The following is a 27,331-nucleotide window of genomic DNA, read 5'->3' on the forward strand; positions in this document are numbered from 1 at the left end:
GTTGTACTTAGTAAAACAAGAAAATTGCAGTATACAAACAGAGAAAACTTGTCCGTCTTCACTGTTCATCTTGCAGAGACATTATAGACACATCTTTACAGTCTTTTACCCTTTTCATAAAATAAACTCTAGCAGACATAATAATATTATGGCTTTTGAAAATAGGTATTACAATACTAATTCATAGCAAAGACGATATACTATTCGTCACTGAATTCCCATGTTTTTTGGGACACCCTGTATGTAAATGTATGTCTGTCTACTTGTTTGTGTCCAATATAAACGCCAAAACGGCTGAATCGTTCTATTTCAAACCGTTTGCAGTAATAATGTAGGGAAAAATAAGTATTGAGGGGAAAAAATAAATATTGAGAGAGACCCCCACCCCCACCGGCATCCTCACTATAAAAATATAATTTTTTATAAAGATATTTCCTAAAACCTTGTCTATCAGGATCCAGACAACGACAGAGAATCTGTCGAAGAAAAGCAGGACAGTGAGTCGACTCTGGACCACGAGATCTTCAACTCCAAAAAGTTGGAGATCTCAACGCCAAGCTATAAAATGTCCGAGCTAACCCCAGAGAGTATGCGTCGGATGAAGGACTGGAATTCAAGATTTTCAAATTTAAAAAGTTCGTTTGATGCAAGTTCAGACAAGGAGGAGGAGTTGTTACTGTCCCCCCTGCAATCTAGAAGAGGGAAACCTCAGTTTGAAACAGGTTGGTAGCCATCTTGCTTATCTATCTTATTTAGCTATAGCAGGATAGCTACTTTATAGCACTGTTATAATGAAATTCACTTAGCAGTAAGATTGAATGATAAAGTACACAACAGTTTAAAAAAACGTTTTGTAGAAAGTGGTTCCCTTCTTCAAATATCGATCATTTACTTTTAAAAAATGTACAAGAAGAACATTTCATTGTTTTCTAGATACTGAGGAACGAGGGAGGGGACGGTTTAAAGAAAAAGTCCCGGCAACCAAACGCGCACAAAGTGCGCACTGCACCCTGCGCACCCCAGCAACGACCAACCACCCTAATCAGAGTACAGCAAGTGAACGAGCTCAATCGAAGGATGACAAGAATAAGAATAATGCCATTATTGCCAACAATGCCACCAGGAGAAATTTTGAACGAATTTCTAAAGAGAAAAGCCCATCTGCTAGGAAATTTTTATCTTAAACTTAGCATTGAAAAAGTAATACTGATATTGTTCGTATTTAGCTACCTGGATTCCTGGAATTGCCCATAAGAAAAACACTTTTGGTTGACAGTTTACGAAACGAGTAGTTTATTGAAACACATTAAGAGGAAATTGTATTTTATCCCAAAAATACAGAGATGAACTAAGGGACTCTCATTGTAATTTCAAGTGAACTTTCATTAAAAGGGAGACATGATTCACACCGGTACCTTTAAAACCTGCATCTGATCTATAAAATGAATGATATCATCGTTTAGATCTAGATAATAAAGGGTTTAAAAATGAAAATTTCCTCCATCGGGTGTGAAACAGAAACCACATTTGAAAAATAATTAATTTTATAAGAGAAAATCAAGATCTTTCATACATTCTTGATCTCGATCAAACAAAGCTTTTAACGGTACCGTTGGGTATGAGGCATGCCAATATATATCTTTAAATGGAGGGTCACTTAAAATTATCCAGAAATTCAGTTTGAGAATTTTTTGGCATGCAGCACGCCTTGGATTTGCAGCACATTTTAGCTCGTATTTCGCAAACTTTTTCGCGAAATTTCGCACTTTTTCGTTAAAATGACAAAAGCGAAAAATGTGAAAACAAAGCGAAATTTCACGAAAAAAAATCGTGAAATTTTTGCAAAAACCATAGGAGTTGAAGCTGTATTTTGTCTTTTTTATGAATTTTCGCAAAAAATTTCGCGAAACGATTTTTCCTTTTCGCTGTAAACCCTAACCACGCCTTGTTGAGGATGATTTGCACACAAGTAAAAATTCTTGACCCCCTCCTCCCCCCCTTAAATAGACCAGTTGCGCTTTATCATAAAGATATATTTTTTTTTTGATAAAGATTTGTGCAGGAGGACAGAGGATACAGATGATGAATATATTCAATATCTAAACTCTGTAGATAGATATAGACAAAGCAACCCCAATCCAAAACCATTCAGGAAACTTATTTTTCACATAAACTTTTTGTTACATTTATTGCACGCAACTAGGAGAATAAAGATATTGCCGGATATTGTTGACCTTTGACCTTTTGTTATTTTATTTATTTTTATTATTATTTATTATTATTATTTTATTATATTATTATTGAATTTTAATTGATTTAAATTTGAAGAACCAATTAGCAAAAGTAAATTAGATTTTCAAAAAATCTATTTCTTAATGGCTAAATACTTGTTTTGAATTTCTTGAAGGAAAACACGATTTAATTCAGATTATCGTATGAACAGATTATCAAACGAAATATGAACGTAATCAATTTAAAAAAAATCTTAATACCTTATGATTGAATTAAAAATAATCTCTTTTTCACTTATTTCTTAAAAAACATAGTTTTAAGATTAAGTTTGATGGAGGTGGAGGGGGGGGGGGAGTAAGGGGGAGAGATTGTAATGGAAATTTTTTTTAAAAGTTTCTCGTTGTATTAAATGAAGAAAAATCTGTACTTTGTAAAAAGAATTTTTAAGGTTTGAAAACCACATAAACTTTTTTTTTAATTGTTTAGTTTGGTACAGTGGTAACTTTTGACATTTTTCAAGTAGGAGGAGGGAGGGGGATGAAAGAGTGCCCCCTCCCCCTCATAGAATATAAAATAAATTTTGGCCACTTAATAACTTTGTAAAAATCCATTCTTAAAAATATATATATATAGGAATTAAGATTTTCTTTAAATTGATCACGTTTATTGTATATATAAATAATAAAATGGGCTAGAAGCTGCCTCTCTCCTTGCGCCCCAAGTTTTCCAGATTAGGGGGTGGGGGATACCAAAATTGTTCCGGGGGGGGGGGGCTTGTCCCGGGGTTTGAAAATAAAGTTGTAGTAGACCTACAACAGCAAGACCAGATGCAATAGCAAACCCTGGACGCAAAATGTCCGACGGTCAAAATACTTTAAAACAACCTCAGGTAAACACGTTTTTTGATCAGACCTGGATATAGCAGGACACTATTATTTAGTCCTGTGTAATGACAATATAATTTAGTCGTGTGAACATACACTAGAATTAGTCCTGTGTACGGACACAATAATTTTTTTCTTTAGGTACAGTAGGACACTTTTATTTAGTCTTCTGTACTGTAGGACCTTAGCATTAAGTACTCCGTACTGTAGGACACTATTCTCTGTACACTAGGACACTGTCATTCAGTTCTCTGTATAGTAGGACAGTATCATTCAGTCCTCTTTACAGTAGGACACTATAATTTTGTCCTCTATACTAGGACACTGGCATGTAGTCCACATTACACTAGGACACTGTCATTTAGTCCTCTGCATAGTAGGACACTATTATTTTGTGCTCTGTACACTAGGACACTGTCATTTAGTCCTCTGCATAGTAAGACACTTGAATGTATCCTCTAAACAGTTGGACATTATCACTTTTGAATGAAAAAAATTATTGAATACTGAATTTTTGCCACAAACTCAAATGTCCGAATCACTACATTTGTGCAACCTACTGATGGAAACCAACTGATGGAAACCTTTGATATTTCAAACTAAGTTAATTTTATCCAACAGATTTCGTGGTTTAATATGTATACGACATTTGGATGCACAGATATACCACTAAAGAAAATAAACAGTTTAAATAATCGAATAATCGTGAATTAATTAATACTTGATCAGACAAACATTTTAAGGGCATCGTTTTAAATTGCAGGAATTGTAATTTTTGCTTTGAAGGTCACTTGAAACCACGCTTACAGTCCCTTTAATGTTTAATTTAATATTTCAAAAAAAATTATTTTTTAGGCTAAAAGCAAGCAAACAACCCCGGTAAGGGATCCTGAAATTGGAATCAGAGTTTCTAAAAGTGTACCCAAGGTAAAGGAGATTGAACATAGATTAACTAACATAACAGATAGAACACTAGATGTCGTCTTATCAAGAATTAAGGTTTTTCGTTCACAATAACCCTGAGGCAGAAGCCCAAAGGAGTTACGGCGCAGGCTCTCTGCCTGTCTTGTTTTCAACGTAGCATGCGCGTAACTCCGTTCGGCTTCTGCCTCAGGGTTATTGTGAACGAAAACCCCCTAAATCTTCAAAAGACGACATCTTGTGTCCTATCTGTTATTGTCAATTAATCTATGGAATTGAGTCTTTACCGCAAATCAAAATTTTCTAGTCCCGATATATCTTTTCAACCTGGTGTTTAACACCTTTGAGATTATGTTACTTGATCTAACAATTCATTCTTAAAAATATCTAAGGTCTTTGAAAATGGGTTTCAAAGATATATTGGGAGTAATCGTGGCAAAACTCCTTTCCTTTCATTTAGTAAAATTCTTTTTTTGAATTTTGGGAAAAAATTGTAAATCTTTCTCTTTAAATTTTTAAATTTTACATACATTATTTAAAAATTTATAAATTATTCCAGTTGATGAATTTGTAGACAAATGGTATAAAAAGTTGTCGGTCCGAATTTTATATTTTGACCGTTTTATCCCGTAAATCAGTTGGTTCGGCCGCTTGGACATTTATTTGATCCAAACCAAATCCAACTAACCAAGCCAACCGACCAACCAATCCAAACCTAGCCAAACCAACCAAACCAACCGACCAACCGACCAACCAAACCAAAGCAAACCAAACCAAACCAAACCAAACCAAACCAACAGACCAACCAAACCAAACCAATTAATTCTTGATTTTTTAAATTGAAAAAAATTGAAAATAAAAAAGTCTCTTTTATTTTAGGAGGTTAGCAAACACAAGACATTGGTAAAAGAAGAAAGTCAGGCGGAAATATTAGGTTTTCTCTTTTATTAAAAATTCGTCGTCGAATATATCAATACAATGAAGACGGCTTTCTATTTCAAATATTTGATTTCTACCAAGCTCTCAAACAGCAAGGATTCACAAACAAGATGCTGTCAATTAACCCTACTCTGGCTGGGGGGAGGGTCCCTGGGACGTCTTCATTTTATTGATATAAACGCCGACCATTGTATGTTAATATTATTGATTTGCTTGAAGTAACTACTAGTTATTATTTGAGATAAAAGGGAGTGTTCGCAAAATATTAAAATTGGATTCGGCAGACTGAACGCTAAAATAAGTAGGATTCTATCGAATTATTATAATTAAAATTTTTTTCAAGTGATCCAAGTTTTACTTCTGAGAATATTCATTCCTGTAATTTCTAGGATTTTTAATAATGAAGATGACATTTCCATGGAAATGATCGATAATTCAGATCCAACCGTCAAACAAGTTTTCTACAAGAAAATAATTTAATAACAAAATAAGAAAATATTATGAAATATTAACTACGTTCAACATTTCTATTCAGTAGTGAATTAGTAGCGAATAGTGATCGAAGCCGAATTTTTTTTAGTATTCATTTCATTTATCGCAAACATTTTAGGGTTTTGTTTTCGTCACGTTTCGTTTTTCACGTTTTGTCAATTGTTATCGAATTCTGTATTTTTTGACGTATACATTTGCCTTCCATGATATTATCATAATAATTGCACTATAATCTTTTATCAGTGAATGGCTCTATTCTCGTTATTTCAATCAAAAACAACATTTACACAACAATTAGTCCAAAAATACAATCATATACAGAACACATCTAAACCAACCAACCCTCGGCCTCAAAAAAAACAAATCCCCAGGAACTATATGTCAAGGTTATAATGCAAGGAAAGTTATTTCAGAGGTGTACGCACTACGCATCTTTTGTAATGCAGTGTACTGTCATTCACATTAATAATCAATGAAATATTCTGGTCATAGGAAACTATTACGTAAATTATCAAAAATATTAAAATTTAATGCTTTTAACCTCCTTGGATACTAAATAAACACTGATGCATCTATTCTTGTTTACAAATTCCGCCCAGAGAGAACTGGTTTTGAGTTTGTTTTTAATCTTTGTGAAGAAACAATCTCAAGAACTGACGAGGGTCAACCCAGACCGAAATATATTTTAAATAAATGTGGAACTAACATCTACTTTTTTACTCTACAGAGGTTTGGTCCATCACCATCACCGAATTTTAAATGGTTTCAATATGTACACAAAGTATACGCAACTGCAATTACCTTTCCTTGCGTTATAACCTTGCTCCATGCTAAGATGACAATGTCCGGTTTGCAACGGTACCCTTGAAACCTTTCTTTGATAAATAATTTGGAAGATATTGTCGTTTTTAAGTTTAAAAGTGTTTTATTCGGATAATTATTATTGTGTTTTCCTGCAGTAGAAATGCGCAAGTCACTTTTGTAGAGAAACAAATCTTAAAACTCATAATTTTTCAACATTGTGAACATTGATATTTAAATCATACTTTATAATGCTTTTAAGGATACCGTTGTCAATCTGGGAATTCCATTTTTTTATTAATATTATGCTTACAGTCTTTAAAGAAGAAGAGCGGCTTTAAATTTGTTTACAATACTCCCTGAAGCTAAAGTGTGTTTACTTTGCTTCCAGTAATTGCAGTACATATTTTCTTGTCTTGTTCCCGATAAATCTGTTCTTTAGAAGATCTGGAATAAGATTAATTGTAAAAGTTCGAGAAAAGTATTTATTGTCTGTCTCCCTGAAAATTGAGAAAAATCATTATATCTCCCTCCTAAAATTTGTTATTTTCAATTGTGCAGTTGTCCAGATAATGCACAATTCGTGAATCCGTCATGCCAGTCAAAAGATTGATTTTCACCGGAAATTACGTCTATACAGTTCCTTTCACCCTATTCATGCTGACGTCTCGTTTACCCCCCTCTATTTCCTTATTGTGATACAGATCTATAACATTTGATACATTTTTGGAAAGTTGCAAAATATTCAAATTTTTATTGCAATATCAAGTTATTAAGCAAAAATATGCAAACACAAAAGTGCGGAAAATATGAAATATTATACATTTTTGAAAAGCCGTTATCACGACGTATTCAAATTTCAAAAATATATGCAAAATTTTCAAAAACAAAATTTTTATTTAAGTAAAGCTGAAAATGTGCAAAGGCATCTGTGCAAAAATCTATGCAAAATTTCTTTACAAAAACTGTACAAACTGCTTCCTTTTGTTAAATGCTTTCAAAGGAGCTATAAAATGTCGAAATCCAACGACGACCGGATTTAGTTAAATAGATATAGTTGGGTAAAGGTAAAATAAGGCGATCGGGCAGTTGCCTGAGGATTCAGACAGTAGGCATAAAAGCAACGCGTTGATCCTAATGTAAGGGGAATGTGTTAGGTAGAAAGGTCTCAGACCAATGCTTTTTTAGATATCTCCCAAAAAGTCGGGGGAGGAGGTCCCGGGAACCCCCCCCCCCCCCCAGCAGGAATATGGTTAATTAACCACCCTTTTTACTGCTTCGTAAGTCCTGAATCCTTTTAGACTTCTTGAATAAAAAAGTATTTTTGATCAGGTTTAGTCCGGACGAACAAGGAAACTGGAGCTGTGGAGAAGACTAATGATATGGACTACGAGGACTACATGAACATTATCAACAGGGTCCGGAAGACGAAGGAGTTTACCAGGGTCAGGACGGAGCAAGCCAGACTAGCGAGTATGTATGCTCAGGTCAGATAAGTTAACCTGCCTTCCTTCCTCCTACCTTCCTATGCCTTCCTACCTTCCTACCTTCCTACATACCTAAGTTTTGCTTTCCTTCTCCTTCCCTTTGGCTTTCCTTCTTTTCCTGTTTTCATATCTTTTCTGTGCTCTTTAATTTTCCTTTACTCTCATATTCCCTTTTCCTTCCCCTTTCATTTTCCTGCTTTCTTTTCCCATACACTTATTTTTACCCATTCATTTCCCTTTTCCATCCAAATTCCTTTACCTTTACTTTTCGACCCTTCGCCTTCCTTTTCTTTTTTCTCCCTCCGCCCTCTCTCTTTAAATATATGAAAACTGAAAAGGTATATTTTTTACATTTTATCAAATTTAAAGTAACCCAGTACTGGATATCGAGATCAAGGGCTCTGGATTATGGGTACCCAACACAAAAGTTCCCAGCTCAGACACACAAAAGTCGTCTTCCTATTCCACAGTTTCTAGGGTCTCGAATATGATTTATTTAGGAGAGAAAACGACAAGAAGAGATTCAGTTAGAAGAAGAGAGATTGAGGTTGGAAAGAGAGAGATTTGACGAGGAAAAGAGAAGATCGTTCAGCCTTCCCACTCCAGGTAATAGATAATATAACCATGCTTCCCACTCCAGGTAATAAATAATATAACCAGCCTTCCCACTTCAGGTAATAAATAATATAACCAGCCTTCCCACTCCAGGTAATAAATAATATAACCAGCCTTCCCACTCCAGGTAATAAATAATATAACCATCCTTCCCACTCCAGGTAATAGATAATATAACCATCCTTCCCACTCCAGGTAATAAATAATATAACCAGCCTGTCTACTCCAGGTTATAGATAATATAACCATTCTTCCAACTCCAGGTAATAAATAATATAACCATCCTTCCCACTCCAGGTAATAAATAATATAACCATCCTTCCCACTCCAGGTAATAAATAATATAACCAGCCTTCCCACTCCAGGTAATAAATAATATAACCAGCCTGTCTACTCCAGGTTATAGATAATATAACCATCCTTCCAACTCTCCAGGTAATAAATAATATAAACAGCCTTCCCACTCCAGGTAATAAGTAATATAACCAGCCTTCCCACTCCAGGTAATAAACAATATAACCATCCTTCCCACTCCAGGTAATAGATAATATAACCATCCTTCCCACTCCAGGTAATAAATAATATAACCAGCCTGTCTACTCAAGGTTATAGATAATATAACCATCCTTCTCACTCCAGGTAATAAATAATATAACCAGCCTTCCCACTCCAGGTAATAAATAATATAACCAGCCTGTCTACTCCAGGTTATAGACAATATAACCATCCTTCCAACTCCAGGTGATAAATAATATAACCATCCTTCCCTCTCCAGGTAATAAATAATATAAACAGCCTTCCCACTCCAGGTAATAAGTAATATAACCAGCCTTCCCACTCCAGGTAATAAATAATATAACCAGCCTTATCTCTTTGTAAATTTATAATTTTCAGTAACGAATAGGGTTTCTATTCGCAAACCATTTGCGCAATTTTTGCAAAAGAAAGCGCAAATTGTTGCTTTCGTTGCGCTACATTTTTGCGCGGAGCGAAGAAATAGCACTTTGCGCAATCATTCGCAAATTTAATTTCGCGCAAACGTGCACAATTCCGCTTTTACGTTATTCTGTTTTGCGAAACAAATTTTCAGTAAAAGGTTGAATAAAGGTGAAAACTGTATAGTTTAGCTTATCTAAGAGATGCACTTTTTTATTATAACTGTAATGCTTAAAAAAACAGATTACTTGCCTAAAACTCTATTTTGCAACCTGATGCATGATTGCACACTGCAAATCAAGATGTGCACGATCTCACACAAAAGGCGAGCAGTATTTTGCCAATTACTCATTTTAGACTTAAGATAGAAACAGATTCGTAGCATTTTTAAAGTGGATATGTCTAGGCCTACATAAAAAGAATCAGTGAGTTGTTGAGGTAAAACCAACGGCCAAGGCGTTGTGACACTTCAAAGTTGAAGCTGTTTAAAAGATTGATGACTAAGTTTCAGTGTTGTCTTTATCTTAGTGGGCATAGATGTTAGATATTTTAATCATATGCATTCGAATAGACGTAGTCAACATTTGAAATGTCAAAGGTTCATACATCTATATAAACTATACATTCATTTTCAATTTTCAATTTTCTAATTTTTGTTTTGTTTATTTTTGTCTCTCAATTTGAAGATTTTGTAACTAAAAGTATCAAATTGAGAGTAGCAGATCGAATAATAACTTATTTGAATGTACATTTTTGAATAAACTTTTCAGTTGTTTTAATTAAGTGCTGAAACGTAGGTAAATTTGATATAACATGTTTTGCCTCAAAATTTACATTTTGCGCAATACTTCCGGTTTTGCGCAAATTACGCAAAACTTATTTCGCTAAATGCGAAAAGATGCGCAAAAATTCGCAAAAATAAAATTGTGCGCAATAAATATGGTCTTTTCGTGGAAACCCTACTAACGGATAAAATTGTCAGAAAAGAAACCTCTAAGTTAAGAAAAACTACCATATCTATATCTATATATATATCTATATCTCAGAAATATTTCAGAAGTACCGTGAAGTACATCCCCCTTTCAAATTTTGGGTCACTTAAAAATGCTTTAATAGTGACAGAGTGTCCCACGAAACTTGAGGATAGAAAGACGACTTGAGGGTCGTCATTGATCTCCTAGTTCTGGCATTTCCGAAATGTGGTCTGCCTTTTTTGTGCTGTCATATAACCGAAGATATTAAGAATTTCTTTCAGATTTCAATTTATTATACAAAACCAAAATTGTCGAAATCTGAAGTACACATAAATGCCGTAAATTATTTCAAAACTCAAAGACGACTTTAAAGTACAAAGCGACTGAAACCCTAGTAAATCTAATTTTTATGAAATTGAGAGAAAGATTAGTAAGACAGATTCTTAAAGGGGCTGTAGGCGTTACTTGAAGTAACCTTCCATTTATAAAATGGCTTTTCCGATTCAGAAAAGTACTCTTTTAACATTAAATTGATCAAGAATGATGGAATTATCCTTTTTTACCTACAGAACACTATAGTTTCAGTAGAAGTAAATATTTCCGTGTTCTGTTTAGCGCCAATTGAAGGATAATGAGATAGATAGAAAGATAGATGTTACCGCCATACTATTTCTATTGGTTCAGAATAGACAATAAACACATGACTCAACCCTGATTGGATCAGGCGCAAATGGACTCGGCTTGGGGTGAGAAACACGCTTGTAATTGTTGAGTTCACACTGTACGACTGCGCACACTCCTACTGTACGGCAATTTAAACACAATATAAAAGATAAACACACGGAGATCTCCTTTTGCTGACTAATCAAAGGGTTTAAGGGTACCATTGTATATCGTGCATTCCCCTCGTTAAGTGAAGCAAAGGGTTTAAGGGTACCATTGTATATCGTGCATTCCCCTCGTTAAGTGAAGCAAAGGGTTTAAGGGTACCATTGTATATCGTGCATTCCCCTCGTTAAGTGAAGGGTTACTTGAAATTGAGCCTACAGCCCTTTCATTACGAAATAACCCAGTAATAAATCTTGTTTTGATTTTCTAAATTATTTTATATTTGTTGCATATTCTAAATCTCTATAATTGACATGGTATTAAGAATTTTCAATATGTATTTAATCCATTAAATACATGATACATCATTATCTAAATATCATACTTGGTAACTCACAAAGGCATATTTGAATGCAATGAATATATTCCTGAAAATGTTTTTAATTATTAAAAAGCTGAATAGATTTTTATGAAATAGCAGGTTTTTAGAATTAGAGATTAGAAAAATTACAATGTAGAAGCACAATTCATATTCATTATCAATACTTTTAATATCATTTCCTATATTTCAATAAAACAAATTTAAATTACACCATTAATATATGTAACAGATCAATGTGTGTGAATTATATAATATATCTACTATAGTAATCATATTTAGCATTAATTAATTTAAATAAAATTTTGCCAAGAAAATTTCAAAAAATCCGCAAATTTTGTCAGCTGATGGTGGTTAGATTATGATGATGTTCCACTCCCTGTCCCGTTGCCCCCGCTTGATGAAGAGTTTTGAGACCCCCCTTCCTTCATTGTTGAATATTTTCAAAACCACTTATATTCCCTGAATATATACGTAAAGCAAAGCCCTAGCTTATATTGGTTACTGTTTAGTATGCAGGATACACACTAGAAATCATACAACATGTAAATTCAGACACCATGATAGAGCCAGCTCAGAATATCAATATATATATACCATGATAGAGCCAGCTCAGAATATCGATAGATGCCATTCACTCCAATCCATGCCCTGGTAGATTATCCAAACCGATACAAGTCTCTCTAAAAGTTGCATGAACTATCACAAGATATACTGGTTTGCATTCAGTTGTACTATCCAGTCTGGACTACCCAGTGTAGAGCCGACCCAGCACGTTTGTGCAAAAATGTAGCCTAGCTAGTAAGATCACAGTGAAGTATTTATTGGTACCGGCAGGACTAGCTTGTGTACTGAACCCATTACATGTTATACACTAAATATGATAGATCTGCAGTGCTGAAAACTAAGAAACAAGCATTTCGTCATTTCTTACATTTTTATCAGAATATCGAACAAACCGAAGGCATTTCGTAATGTCTAACATTTTAATCAATAAATCGAACATATCAAATGTATTTTGTCAAATCAAATATTTTAATCAGAATATTGAGCTGCAATTTTACTCTTACTTCAGGATAGTTAAGACAGTAATTTTCTAATAGATAAAGAGCACATCCTGGTTTAGTTGTTTGTAAATGTCAAAACCGTCTTTCATTAAGAGGAAAAGATGACATTTTAATGTCTTCCCTTTTAAATGGAGCATACCATATTTTTTCATGTCATATAAATCTGATTAAATAAAATAAACTAAAAAAATTATAAAAGATTTATAATTTTCAACAAAAACATTTTTATTTTAGAAGTTCCCGTTTATACTCAGAGACTTTCGGAAGAAAATGTTGAAAAGGGACAATTAGACAACAAGGAANCATTAGACAACAAGGAACCAACAACTAGGACATTAGACAACAAGGAACCAACAACTAGGACATTAGACAACAAGGAACCAACAACTAGGACATTAGACAACAAGGAACCAACAACTAGGACATTAGACAACAAGGAACCAACAACTAGGACATTAGACAACAAGGAACCAACAACTAGGACATTAGACAACAAGGAACCAACAACTAGGACATTAGACAACAAGGAACCAACAACTAGGACAACCTAAGAAATGAAGGGGAAAATATTTATCAGAAATGATTTTAAAATTTATTTCGGAGTATTTTTAAAAACTGGATAAAAGATCAACAATATTTGCCTGAAAGAAATTTTTAAATAAACATTCATGTACTTAATTATATTTATAAAACCCTTTAACATTCTTGAATATCTTATTTAAAACGATGATTTTAATTTTCAGGAGTTTTATGAATCCCACTTAACAATTTGAGTGCATTAAAATTTTGAATACATTAAAATTTGAATACATTAAAATTTGAGTACATTAAGATTAGAACACATTAAAATTCGAATACATTAAAATTTGAATACATTAAAATTTTGAATACGTTAAAATTTGAATACATTAAAATTTGAATACATTAAAATTTTAATACATTAAAATTTTGAATACATTAAAATTTGAATACATTAAAATTTGAATACATTAAAATTTGAATACATTAAAATTTGAATACATTAAAATTTGAGTACATTAAGATTAGAACACATTAAAATTTGAATACATTAAAATTTGAACACATTAAAATTTGAATACATTAAAATTTGAATACATTAAATTTTGAATACATTAAAATTTAAATACATTAAAATTTTAAATACATTAAAATTTGAATACATTAAAATTTGAATACATAAAATTTTGAATACATTGAAATTTGAATACATTAAATTCTGAATACTTTAAAATTTGAATGCATTAAATTTTGAATACATTAAAGTTTGAATACATTAAATTTTGAAAACATTAAAATTTGAATACATTAAAATTTGAAAACATTAAAATTTGAATACATTAAAATTTGAATACATTAAAATTTTGATAAGAAAAATATATTTCAGGTTTCTCCGAAGGCTTCCTTATATGATCCCGTAGCTATAGCAACTAAACCAGGAGTACAGGTAAATATTTACAATATTATACATAAAGGGACTGCTAGCAAATTTTCAGCGACCCTCCATCTATTAAGTGTCATGCCTGAATCACAAAAGTACACCTGATAAAGAATAATGACAATTTTTTCTAATTATTTGATTGTGGTTTCTCCACGTGAAGAAACTGACTTGCGGATTTATGTTGCAGAGATGGTGAAGGAAAGGATATTGAAAGAATATTAAACTTTTCTAGCTGAAAACCTCGAAAAATTCGATCAGATTATAGTTCAAAGGTTGCCGTTGTGAGTCTGATATGGCACTTTTAAAATGAAGGATCACACAACAGGCTCGTTTAAAGGGACTGTAAGTGCAATTTAAAGTGACCCTACATGCAAAGATGGCAGTGTCCGATTTACAATGATACCCTTGAAAACTTTGTCAGATTAGGTAAAAATTAGATATTTTTGTATGGAGGATCACTTAAAATCACGTTTACAGTCCCTTTAAAACATCAAATGTTTGACAAATGTATCAAATATAAATTTACAATAGTATTTCATAAATATGTCTCCATCTAAACCCCCCTAAATATTATTTTGAAGAATGCTGGCAAAAAATGGAAGAAAATATCCAAACTAAGGTACTAATGCAAGGAAAGTTAATCGCAGTTGCGTATACTCTGCGTACATATTAAAACCAGTTCTCTCGGGGCGGTGTTTGTAAGAAAGAATAGATACATCAGTGTTTAGTATCCGAGGAGGATAAAAGCATTAAATTTTGATAATTTTGATAATTTACATAATAGTTTCCTTTGACCCGAATATTTTGATTTTTTATGTAAAATACGGATCCCATGCCAGGCTGAGACATCCGTCTTGTGTTTACATTTCCTCCTATAGACAGTACATTGCAGTACAAAAGATGCGAATACCTCTGAAACAACTTTCCTTGCATTATAACCTTGATCCAAACTATCGCTTTGTTTTTCATGTAAAGAAGAAATAACTTCCTCTGTGAACCTCTCTAAATGAAGGGTAAATTGAATACAGTACAATACAATTGTACTATAAATGACAGCTGACTAGATACTCTGGATACACTCCAATGTACTATAAATGACAGCTGACTAGATACTTTGGATACAATCCATTGTACTATAAATGACAGTTGACTAGATACTCTGGATACACTCCAATGTACTATAAATGACAGCTGACTAGATACTCTGGATACACTCCAATGAACTATAAATGACAGCTGACTAGATACTCTAGATACAATCCATTGTACTATAAATGACAGCTGACTAGATACTCTGGATACAATCCATTGTACTATAAATGACAACTAACTAGATACTCTGGATGCACTCCAATGTACTATAAATGAGATCTGACTAGATACTCTGGATACACTCCAATGTACTATAAATGACAGCTGACTAGATACTCTGGTTACACTCCAATGAACTATAAATGACAGCTGACTAGATACTCTAGATGCACTCCAATGTACTATAAATGACAGCTGACTAGATACTCTGGATGCACTCCGATGTACTATAAATGACATCTGACTAGATACTCTGGATACACTCCAATGTACTATAAATGACAGCTGACTAGCAGAGACAATCTCCCTCTCACCTGCAGCAACCACTTTGTTACTTCATCTTCCGCTAATAATCAGTTACGTCATACTCATATGAGGATTTTGAGTGTCTATTTATGAGAAAAGACGAAAATTTTAGGACATCCAGAGATCTGGCCTTAAAAAACAACTATGATCCGGGATCTGTAAATTTTGGTTTAATAATATTGACAAATCAGGAGAGAGGAGAAGGAAACAGGAAGGAACAGGAGGAAAAAGCCGAACAGCTACGACTGCAGCATGTCAGAGAACAGCAAATAAGGTTTTTTCTCTTCTAAAAATTACCTTATAAATAATTTATTGATTATGAAAATGAATACTTGCCATAAACTTGAATCTTCTATTCCCTACATCTTTGCAGCCTGATGGTGTAAATCAATCTCAGGTTGTAAATATATGAGCATTACATTGAGATCTAGGCAACTCTGAAAGATTTTCGTCAACTTTTTAGACAGCCTCTACTTTAAAGTGTCGCAACGCCTTGGACTTGGTTTTACCTCACCAACTCAATTGTACTTTTTCGTTATAGCCTTAGACATATTCAATTTAAAATTGCAAAAATAGCTTAAGCTTAAGTAAGTGGTAAAACATTTCTCGAGAGCGGGAATATTTTAGTTCGCGGTGGTTTGTAAATTAGAGTTTGTGACAAATATTTTTTTTCCTTTTTGTAAAAAATCCTGGCATAAATTACTCTGAAATGTTTGCATGCATACTTTAAGAATACTTGTCACTGTTCATTAAATTACTAAATAAGAAAACTTTTGTAAACATTCATTACTAAAAGTGGAACTAATTACCTAGATATTCGACTACTTTGCACGCTTACAAAGCCCTTTTATTTCCATCTTATCGTCATAGATTTTCACTGCAAACTAGATAGATAGATAGACGGATAGATAGATAGAAAACTAGACAGAAGGCGAATGTTAAATTTATTCGACATCGCCTACTTTGTTTTGATTTTTTGCACAGAGGAACTAAGTTTTTGCACAGAGGAACTAAGTTTTTGCACAGAGGAACTAAGTTTTTGCCCCAAACTCAAATTTTCTAATCCATTTATCGTTTCAACATGATGGTGTAAACCTTTTATGATTCAAACTTATATTTTATGATCTTACAGAACTTATTAGAAAATCCGATTTTGTGGGGAAAAGTGAATTTAGAAATTCAAAACATTTTCATTTTTCTTCTCAATAGCTTTCTTAATAAACTAGGAGTTCAGATTGAAAACATTCAAGATTTCAGTAAACTCTAGTTCGACATGTATTGAACCGAACTTGGTTTCTATATTTGTTTTGAGAATATTGAAATAATAAGCATTTGAAATCTAAATTATGAATTGTGAATTATAGATCTTTAGACATAAGTATTGCATTGTGTTAAGAGAAACTAAACTTGTGAACTTCAACTCAAATTGCGGTTAACTTTAAATTAGAGATTAATGTTAGAGAACTCGAAAAAAAATGCATAAAACGCAGAAAATTGCGGCGAGCACCTACTGAAGATGCGGTAAAATCAAACTGAAGAATTTAAGTAAACTAAAAACACTAAATTGCGTTGAACCCAAATGACATGACAGTAAACTCGTAGCAAACAAAATTCGGTAAATTGTGATGAACAGAACCTGGAAAATGCGGTGAATTACTTTGAATTGAAACAGGAAATTGCAGTGAATTAGGATTAACAGAAATTGGAAAATGCGGTAAATTACGATTAACAGAACCTGGAAAATTCGGTAAATTGTGATTAACTAAAATTGGAAAATGTGGTAAATTACGAAATTGGAAAATGTGATAAATTACGATTGATTGAAACAGGAAAATGCGGTAAATTACGTTGAATTGAAATTGGAAAATTCTTTAAATTACGATGAACTGGAATCGTAATTACTTGAAAATGAAACGGAAAGTAAGTAAAGTAAGAAGAATGAAACGGAAAGTAAGTAAAGTAAGAAGAATGAAACGGAAAGTAAGTAAAGTAAGAAGAATGAAACGGAAAGAAAGTAAAGTAAGAAGAATGAAACGGAAAGTAAGTAACGTAAGAAGAATGAAACGGAAAGTAAGTAAAGTAAGAAGAATGTCGGATCTGGAAAGTTTCCAAGTTTCTAAACTCTACTATATACTCTTAGTTAATATGTACATCTCGAAGCTAAAGTGGAATAAATAAACAAGAAATGTAAATACGTGATTATGCAGGTTTACGTTAAAAACTAGAATATTTTATTAAAGATGGTCTTTGGTTAACCCACCACAAATCAGTATTCTATAAATATCCGATGTATAAAGATTTGGATACTTGAGTCAATGATTAAAAATAGATATTGGGTGTCCCAATAAACATGGGAATTAAGTGACGACTTCTATATCCACGCAGCACCTGTCCGAGATCACTTTATTAGTTATAACATCATTTGTCACCGAAAGCTGTTATTCTTGGGATTTCCAGAGTGTAGTTTGCCAATTTTATAGCTTCAAAAATAACGGGATTTGTCCGAGTTCTTGTATATCAAATTACTAAAATTTTTGAAATATTTAGTATTTGGTAAATTTTAGAAGTTCTAAAAAGAGCAGACCACAATTTCAGAAGCTCATATAACGTAGTTCTTCTTTTATTAACTCTGTTTTCTATCATCAAAGACGATAAGTCGTCTTGTAATTCCCATGTATATTGTGACCCCTTGTATCAAATTTAATCTACAATTTTTGTGAAAAAATGAAAAATATTTTTAATCAATTAAAATTGAATTTTATAGAATATTTTTATAAAAAAAATTCTTTTCAAAAATCCTCTTAATTGAAACTTTAAAATGTTCTTCTTAGCATTTTTATATAAAAACTTTCATATTTTAATAGCATGTAGTTTGGTTCCAATGAAAAATCTTAAAAACAAATTAAAAAATAGAAAGTTTAACCTACTTTTTATTTTCAAATTATTTTTCTTCATCATATCAAGTTTTAAGCAATTTGAGAATTTGAGTCTTGCATGAGTATAAAACAATTTGAGAATTTACACGTCTTTTTCATCTGGAGCAACCATGTTATCTTTTCAACAATGTATAAACAGCTTTTTTGGGCTATTTAACAACTTTAAATCATAAAGATTTAAATCTAAAATCAGTCGTTTCGGCTTTTATGACAAACAAATGAGCAAAAAAGAAAAAAAACTGTGCACTTCCCAGAAACTTTAATTTTCTAACTCTTTGCAACCTAAGCATTTAAAACTTAGACTATTTGATCAAAAATAATTCAGAGTTATAAATATCAATGGTCTGTGACATTGGGTCATGGGTGTTTGTTAAACTGCAATAAGAACAACTTTTAAAAAACAACATACTATTGATTGGCCAAATTTTAGGCAATTTTGGCGATGAAAAACAAATTTGAATTTAATTTTGTTGTATTTTAGACAACAGAAGCTACGAGAGGAACAGGTCTTAGCAGAACAGAAGAAACTAGAACAACTCAGGTAGATACAGGATCACCAGAATAAAATGAAAACGCAGTTTTATCATCTTTTTAGAAAGTACTAATCATTATATTTTGCAGTTCAGTTTCAGTTAAGTTTATTTCTTTTAGATATTTTTAGAAGGTCGGTTCAATCAGATTCAAGGAAATAACACCCAATGAGAAATTGCAAAAATAGGGATCAGCTCATTTTCACGGATTAAGCAATTTATCCATTCAATAATTCTAAGTAGTTCAGAGCTGAAAACTTTTGAATGGAAATCCTTAATCTCGATTGGTTAATTTCTAAAGTTAGCTCAATCTCACACAAAACTTGGAAATTTATTTTAATTTTGAACCTGCATCCGAATGAATAAGAGTTGAGTTATTATTTCAGCCAATAGATTTATGAACCCAAGATGTGCGGCACTCTGATTGGTTGGTATTTCAGCCAATAGATTTATGAACCCAAGTATGCGGCACTCTGATTGGTTGGTATTTCAGCCAATAGATTTATGAACCCAAGATGTGCGGCACTCTGATTGGTTGGTATTGTCTGACAATATTCCTGCATCAGCTAACTTAAAATTTGGGTTGTTCGAAACCTTGAACTTTGAATCAATGATTCAGAATTTGAGCCAGTAAGCAATTGAGAAGTAGTTCAGCGACCTCCCTTCAATTCATTGAAAAAAGTTTAAAAAGAAATATTCATTAAACAAAATGTCTATGCCAATTTCCAGGATTATTTTCTTTTGTTGGAGGCTTATCTTAGTTTTTCATGGTATTCCAGAGTCCTTCCTACATTATGCGCTGGATTTCACTAAATATTGTTGTTGTTAAAACTAGAGGCTTGTATTAGAGAAACAATTATGTGATATGAATGGTTTGGAAATTTTATCAACCAAAATTAACTTAAATTCGGAAAATACTCATTTTATATGTAAATTTAGATAAATAAAAATAAGACAGACCCTATGAAAAAGTATAATTTGGAAAGCTTAATCATGAAATTACCTAATATTTTCACCTTGCACTTCCATTAGCCTGGTTTATTTTGTTGCATGAATTAATAGCAGGTAGCAATTAAACTGCATTGCAATGTTTAGTCAATCTCTAAATTGATTAGGGATTTTAATATCCATTCATTGATTAATCTCTGATTTATAGGAGATCCTACTATTGTTGCATTAATTGTTTTAGATATACTTACTTATAGTAGCACCAGTCAGATAAGATAGTGCACATTCTCACCAGTGCTATGCAGACTGCGCAGAAGCACTAGACCCACTTTGGAGAGAGTCTAGAGCTACTCTGCATAACGCTGGTATGGAGGTGCATGCCCTTATCTAGCTGGTGTTACGATGCATAAGTATATTTACAAGAGTATAATCTGTGAATTGTTCAGGGAGGAGCAGGTTCGTCAGGACCAAGAGAGAGAGGAAATTCGGAGCTTGGAGATTGAAAGGTTAAAGCAGATCCAGGAGGATCAACAGAGACTTGAGGAGGAGAGGAACAGGCAGCAACAACAAATCAGGTACACAGTACACACCACCATAGTGTTACTAGTTTCAATCAGAGTTTCCCAAGAACAATAAAATTTGTCTTAAAGAATGCAGTTGTTTACTTCAAAAAAATCATACCAATAACACAAATTCAACAAAATACAGTTAGGACTAGAATTTCTCTTGTGCACAAACGCAACTTTTGAAAATGAGTTATTTGTCAGAGTGATTTGGTTTCCCAATTTTGTAGTTCATGGAATGTGGATATTGTAAAATTATTTAAAGTTAATTTCTTAATTCAGTTTTATTTCTGAGTTTCAAAAAAACTATTTTTAATATTCTTTGAGACTGACTGTTTTTTCAGGATGGAGCAGCTAAAGTTGGAAGAGGAGAAGAAGAAGCAGGAGCAGCTTCAGAGGGATCGTCAGGAGCAGTATCAGAAACAGGTCATTAGCTGCTGTGCTTTGATTAATCTGTCCTTGCAGTTTGAGAAAAGACATATAAATATTAAGAGACATGATACTTTTTTCTTAACCCTATCCCTATTGGATCTTTCATGTCTAATATGGATTGAGGGGAGGGGATTGGGTAGGAAACACATGATTTTGCCCTGAGAGTTGAGATACGGGAGTGTGATACATGTTCTTAGTCAAACTTTTCAAGAACTGCTCATTGAAAAACATTAGACCTCTAACTTTAATGTTAAGGGTGCAAAAGAGGATTTTTCAAAAGTTTGACAGTATTAACATATGATACATGTTATTATATCCATTTTTCAAGGGTTTTTTAAATATATAAATTTAGCTTATTTAATAAAAGAGTTTTTAACCATTTCTGATTTTTTACAAACACCCCCCCCCCCTAATTGTGATAATGCCTCTGCTTATATGTATGGTTACTTATAGTTTCAACTTTAGGAAAAATAACCTTATTTACTTATCGTACACATTTTTCAGGAGGAGGAAATGATGGCTAAGGCTAAGGCAGTTGAAACAAAGAAACTTGAAATGGAAAGGCTGAAGATAGAGCAATTAAGAAACTCTTCAATGAGTCCTCATGAAAAACTAATCCATGAACGACTTCGACAGCAGGAGAGGTTGAGAGAGGAACAACTTCTTGAAGAGGCACAAATTAGACAAGAAAAGCTAAGTTTAATCCGCCAAGAGGAAACCCTGTTGATGAGACAGGAAGAAATGTTGAGGCAAATTCAGGAGGAAAAAATGAAGCTCTTGAAACAGGAGGACTTAATTCGAAACAGACAACAGGACAGACTCAAGCAGGTTAGAGCAGAAAAAGCACTGTTAGAAAAACAAGAGCAAATGCTGAAACTACGGGAAGAGCAGCTGTTGCAAGAACGGATAAGACAAGAAAAACTTAGAGAAGAGGCCTTCAATCTAAAGAAACAAGAAGAAGAAATTAGACGTAGACAGGAGGAAATAACAAAAGAACTGTTGAAGGGTGAAATGTCCCTTCAAGGTGTTGATGATGTGATGGTGTGTCAGGCAAGGGAAGGTCAAGTTTTCCAAGGCAGAAAACCACAATTTCCAGAGAGAGTTCTTGATTGCAGTTTAGTGGATGTTCAGCAATTAAATACATCAGATTGGTCAAGTTCAGATGCTGAGTCTATGAGACCGTATAGGAATAGCATGAAAGATGTACCAACCTATATGGAGGCAAATGATAACTATGATTCAAATCCTTTTTATGTACTTAATGAAGGTGCTGAAGAGCAGAAAAATGAGGAATTCAGTGGTTCTAGTGAAGAAGAGGATACAATGGAGGAAGACTGCTATGAATGCAAGGTGGAAGTAAAGCAGCAGAACACCCAAGTTCCAACAAGTGTAAGGACTATAGAAACAGCAACTTTGCCAGGCTGGGCACCTGTCACTCCTTATCTAAATATGTCTAAGCATCTTCCTATAACAACACAAGAGGAAATATCTGCAATCTTTACAGAGTCAAAATCTCAGGGTTCACTGTATAAAACGGCAGGGATTGTTACATCACCTGAGAGTGTTATGACGTCAACGAATATGATAACAACTCCAGATAGCAGTATATCTTTGCATTCACAAATGTCTAACAATGAAATGGACCTTTCCTCTTGCCCAGCCTCCCCAATTCCTCCAATTCCACCACTTCCTAAAGACTCTAAAGATCTTATGTCTGACCACTTTCAAACTGTTCAGCCAGATGTTCCTCCAAGAGATGATTCCTTTAACATCACAGCAGTCTACAGCACCGATCCTCAGAGTATATTTACAGAACAAGCTATTACTAGCCAGGCACCAGGTCAAAGAAGAAGCTTAATTGTACCAAGTTCTATTTCTATTCCCTCATACAATATGCAAGACCCACAGCTATCACCTAGACTTGGAGGTCCAGGAAGTGCCTTTCGACCATATGCCAGCAGTGAGAATCTTTATGATGCCAGTCTTTTTCCTTCTTCAAAACCACCAGTTTCAATTTCTAATGGTCATTCAACACAGAAAATCAATAAGAGACATTCAACATCCTCTATAAAGCAACATAAGATAAATGAATCTGATGACAACTTCTTTAAGCCAAGAGCTAAACATCTTAGAGCCCCAATAATGTCCACAACTGATACTGAACCTGAAATGAAAGAGTTCAATTTGGGGCCAATTGGTGGGGATAAAAAGGGAAAGAAGTATCAGAAAAATGTGTATTCAACAAGTGAAACAGAGGAAGAATATCAAGCATACTTAAAAATTAAACCTAAATGGCATGGCAAGGGAGGGCATAAAGATTCATGGGATCCTCTGCAGATAGCCAGCCCTCCACAAATTGTGCAGCGTCCTGTAGGGGTTGTTCAGAAACCCAAGCCGCAAGCAAAACCATCTGTAAAAATAGAAAGAGGTGTGGAATATACAGGAGCCTTTGCTGCAAATGATTATGATAAGAATTTCCGAGAGGCATTCATCAATTCTCAAATGCATGCAGAAATTGATGCCAGTGCTGGTTATATTCCTGAAAGAATCGATAAAATCCAAAAATCTGATACAGTTGTGGAACTAAGGAACAATAATAGCTTAGTGCCTCCCAATGAGCGAATTCAAAAATCCACATCAGTTATTGAGGTCATTCCAGCCAATCTGAAGCTAGCTTCTGGTTCCCCTAGAAACTATCAGGGTTCACATTTAAGAGAGCCTTTTAATCATTCCATTGAAAACAATTATAATCAAGACAAAAATGTTCCTGTATACAGCAATCAAGAACCAGTTAATCAAACATTTCCCATTAACACAATGCTACAAATTCCTCAAGTATATAGTCCTCCAGATTCAGAGGACCAGGCTACCCCTCAAGCACCAAGGCGGCAATTTTTGCCAAATCAGGCTTCATTTGAGTCAACAAACTCATTTTCTGAAACAGATGATGGCACTGAAAACTTAGCTCCACAATTAAAAAGCAACAAAGAAGATCCTGAGACTAAGAAAAAAAAAGAAATTCACAAAAATTTGATGTCTGAAGCATTGAAAAAAGTAGAGTTAAGGAATAATCAGAAAAAGAATTTTTCACAATTGTCTAGAACTAACCCAACTATTGCAGCACTGGATATAGTTACCAGAAAGGAACTAAAGTTAGAGGAACTTGAGATTAAACAAGAGCAGGAAATGTTAAGGAACCGCAATAGATCTGGATCATCAAATATAGATGATTCCAACAAAAAAAATTTGGGTGGTGTAAATCAAAATGTTTTACAATCTTTTCGACAACAAAGTATACACAAGGGCACTTCTTCTAATCAAAATGGGGCCTCTAGGGAAGCATCAATACAAGCAAAGAAAGCTGGAACTCCCGCTAAACCAGATTTAATGCCCAAGCCAGGTGAGTTGGTAACTCCACAGCAAGGCAACAGTTCTGATACTCTTGAACCAGTTGTAGTTTTAAGAAAACAACCAAGAATCCTTGATCAAAAAGAGTTATCAGCAAGGCAGTCATCGGAAAAACTACGAACAGAGGGTAAAAGTACCCCAATCCTTGACATTCATCACAGAATCAAGTCTCCTGAAAACAAAAGTGTGACCTATGAAAACAAAATTAATGAAAAGAGTGAAATTATTGAAAACAAAGGAAAGAACCTTTCAAATGATTTAGAAGAGGGTGAGCAGGAAAAAACAATAAACAATTTTGGAGCAAAAAATGTCTTAAAAAAAACTCTGTCTGAAAAGGAAAGCAATATTGTTAGAGCAAATGAGAAAATATCAGCAGCTCAACAAAAAATCCTAAATACAGAGCAGAAGCTATCGATTAAACAAAATTTGCAAGGAGTTGTCCAAGTCAAGCCAAAACAAATTGATCCTACAAGGGGTGTGACAGTTGCAAGACCCCTAAATGAAAACACTAGTTCTAGCATTGATGAATCTAACAATAACATAGCATCTGTAAAAAAGGCAGCTGAAAAGTATGAAAATAAAAGTTATCAATCTGACACATCTCCCAATATTAACTCCCATTTACGTTTAAGATCTAAGTCTATTGGTAGCAACAGGAAAGATTTGTTTGAGGAATCAACAGAACCAAATGCAACCAAAGCAAATCTACCCTGGGCTGTTAAATCCCCACCTGTTTTAAGGAAAAGAGATGCTCAACGAAACAAGGGTTATGTTCTTCAAATGAGCAAGTCCTCTGACAGTATAACTGCAGCTAAACTTTTAGCAAAGGCTAGGGCAGATAATTACAATGCCACAGGTCTACGCATCAATCAAAACTTGTCGAAGTCAATTGAAAAACAAATTGATGTTTATTCAAAGACCAAGGAGGAGATAAGGTTGATTTTAAGCTTGGCAAAATCAGGCTCTGTTAATGATAGAGTAGAACTATTCACTAACATGGTAAATGCAAGGCCTGAAAAGTCTGATCCTGAGGCAAAAGCAGAAATTATTAGAAGAGAGATTGAAGATGCAAGAGCTCAAATTCATGACACTGTTTCTGACACTGAAATAGAATTTCAAGATCCTGTGGAGTCTAAAGTAAAACCTTTAAAGATACCAATGAAGCCAAAGCTTCTTGATAAACCTGATAATTCCAAATCTGGTGTAGGTTTGAGAATCAATCAGGGTTCTGCAGGGGATGCAAGGAAAGAACGACGTCAATCAATTGATGAGCTACCTTGTGTTAAATCTAAAATCTCTAATTATTTATGTGCAACAGAGGAATCAAATAAGGCCGCAACTGCTTTGGGTGATACAAAGCCAATGAAACCTATTCTTGTTAATAAGAATGCAGAATATTTAGATAGAGGCAAGGAAAGGAGCAGAAGCCCAAAAAAAAAGACACCAAAGCTTGTCAGTAACCATTTCCTGACACCTGAACAAAACTTCCAAATCTATGCCCAATCTGCAACGGATCTATCAGCAACAGAAGATGAATCTGAGACATACCATCGGAAGAAAAGCATTCCTTGCCAGCTTTCTTCTCAGGATCCAGGCCCAAATCTTTTAAGTGTTCCGCTGAAAGAACAAGCTGAAGTAAAACCTGGCATAATGAAAAGTAAATCATTTGCAGCAACGGGACAGTTTGAGGGCACAATAGAAAACTCTTTGGTAACTCACAAAAAACAGACGATGATGGCCTTCTTTACTCCTTCAGAACAAAAGCCCAAATCTATTCTAAAAAATAAGCCTAAAAGACGCAATAGTGTTTCCTCCCTGACAGATGAAGTATTAGCTGAGGAGGACCTTGTGGATGTTGATGCTGAATTTGAGAGCCTTTTAAATAGTACTTTCGAGAGGGAGTCCAAGATGAATTCTAATCTAAGAAGCACAAACGCTGGATTTCAATCTGGGAAAGGAAAGGGAATTGGGTCGGCAGGCAGCCAAGCCCGGGCAATGCAACATTCAGTCTTGCAAGGAAACTATGCTAGTAATGATCCTAAATTGAATTCTAAACTTCATAAATCTAAATCTTTCAGTGCGTCAGCTTACAATGAGAGTGATCCGTTAGCTCAGAGTGAAATGTTACAAATCAATCAATCAATAAAGGATGGTTTTGACCCAATTGCGGCGCTGCCATCCTCCCAGAATAGACATCAGCGTCGTGTACAAGGGGGGACGCCACCCTCACAGCATAGCCCTTCACCAACTCAGAGTGAGTATGATACTGCTGATCCATGGGACGAAAGTTAATAAACAGATTTTAAAGTTTTACTTAAGATAATAACAGATGAAATAACTTAACAATACTTGCAGAATTTTGATATGTGATTAATATGTATATTATATATTCATATTGTACATCAAATTTATTCTAAATACAGAGGAAAATAATATATTACATAAAGATATATTTTTCTTTTGTTTTCAGTCAGGTGTTTTCAATACTTGCTAGTGTTGCAGTTTTCTTCGCAAAATCATCTTTATTGTTCTTCTATTTTATTGATTTTTAAATGATGTATATATTAGATAGTTTCAATTTGGATTTTGATATTTTAGGCAGAACTTTATCCAATAACATGAAAATGATGTCGCTTATGAATGAAAACAAAATTAATGAAAAGAGTGAAATTATTGAAAACAAAGGAAAGAACCTTTCAAATGATTTAGAAGAGGGTGAGCAGGAAAAAACAATAAGTCTCTCTTGTCTGTCTTGTCTATATTTTCAGCATAGTACATAGATAAAAATTGTACAAATCAATTAAATATTTAAATATTTTCTGTATAACTATTTTCATTTAATATTCTACAAAAAGATTATCCAAAGTAAAATATATAAAAAAC

General features: G+C 33.8%; 2 protein-coding genes across 2 annotated transcripts in view; both read left to right on the forward strand.

The window, feature by feature from the left end:
• The window catches only part of LOC111709449 (inner centromere protein), a 39,042-nt gene extending 25,936 nt beyond the window's left edge, over positions 1–13,106 (forward strand). Inside the window, exons 15-23 of the mRNA XM_023483112.1 lie at positions 455–722; positions 934–1,168; positions 2,063–2,152; positions 3,040–3,121; positions 3,972–4,043; positions 4,917–4,971; positions 7,602–7,756; positions 8,257–8,362; positions 12,790–13,106. Coding sequence (XP_023338880.1) covers positions 455–722; positions 934–1,168; positions 2,063–2,152; positions 3,040–3,121; positions 3,972–4,043; positions 4,917–4,971; positions 7,602–7,756; positions 8,257–8,362; positions 12,790–13,106 — 1,380 coding nt within the window. The remainder of the gene's footprint in view (positions 1–454; positions 723–933; positions 1,169–2,062; positions 2,153–3,039; positions 3,122–3,971; positions 4,044–4,916; positions 4,972–7,601; positions 7,757–8,256; positions 8,363–12,789) is intronic.
• A 3-nt stretch (positions 13,107–13,109) lies between these two features.
• LOC111709450 (uncharacterized) overlaps positions 13,110–27,331 on the forward strand; it is a gene marked incomplete at its 3' end in the record, with an annotated part of 48,331 nt that continues 34,109 nt past the window's right edge. The window contains exons 1-7 of the mRNA XM_023483114.1: positions 13,110–13,157; positions 13,946–14,020; positions 15,823–15,905; positions 19,049–19,108; positions 20,492–20,620; positions 20,953–21,034; positions 21,545–26,702. Coding sequence (XP_023338882.1) covers positions 13,110–13,157; positions 13,946–14,020; positions 15,823–15,905; positions 19,049–19,108; positions 20,492–20,620; positions 20,953–21,034; positions 21,545–26,702 — 5,635 coding nt within the window. The remainder of the gene's footprint in view (positions 13,158–13,945; positions 14,021–15,822; positions 15,906–19,048; positions 19,109–20,491; positions 20,621–20,952; positions 21,035–21,544; positions 26,703–27,331) is intronic.

The sequence above is a fragment of the Eurytemora carolleeae genome, unplaced genomic scaffold, assembly GCF_000591075.1.
Source record: "Eurytemora carolleeae unplaced genomic scaffold, Eaff_2.0 scaffold969, whole genome shotgun sequence".
In the NCBI taxonomy this organism is placed as follows: domain Eukaryota; kingdom Metazoa; phylum Arthropoda; class Copepoda; order Calanoida; family Temoridae; genus Eurytemora; species Eurytemora carolleeae.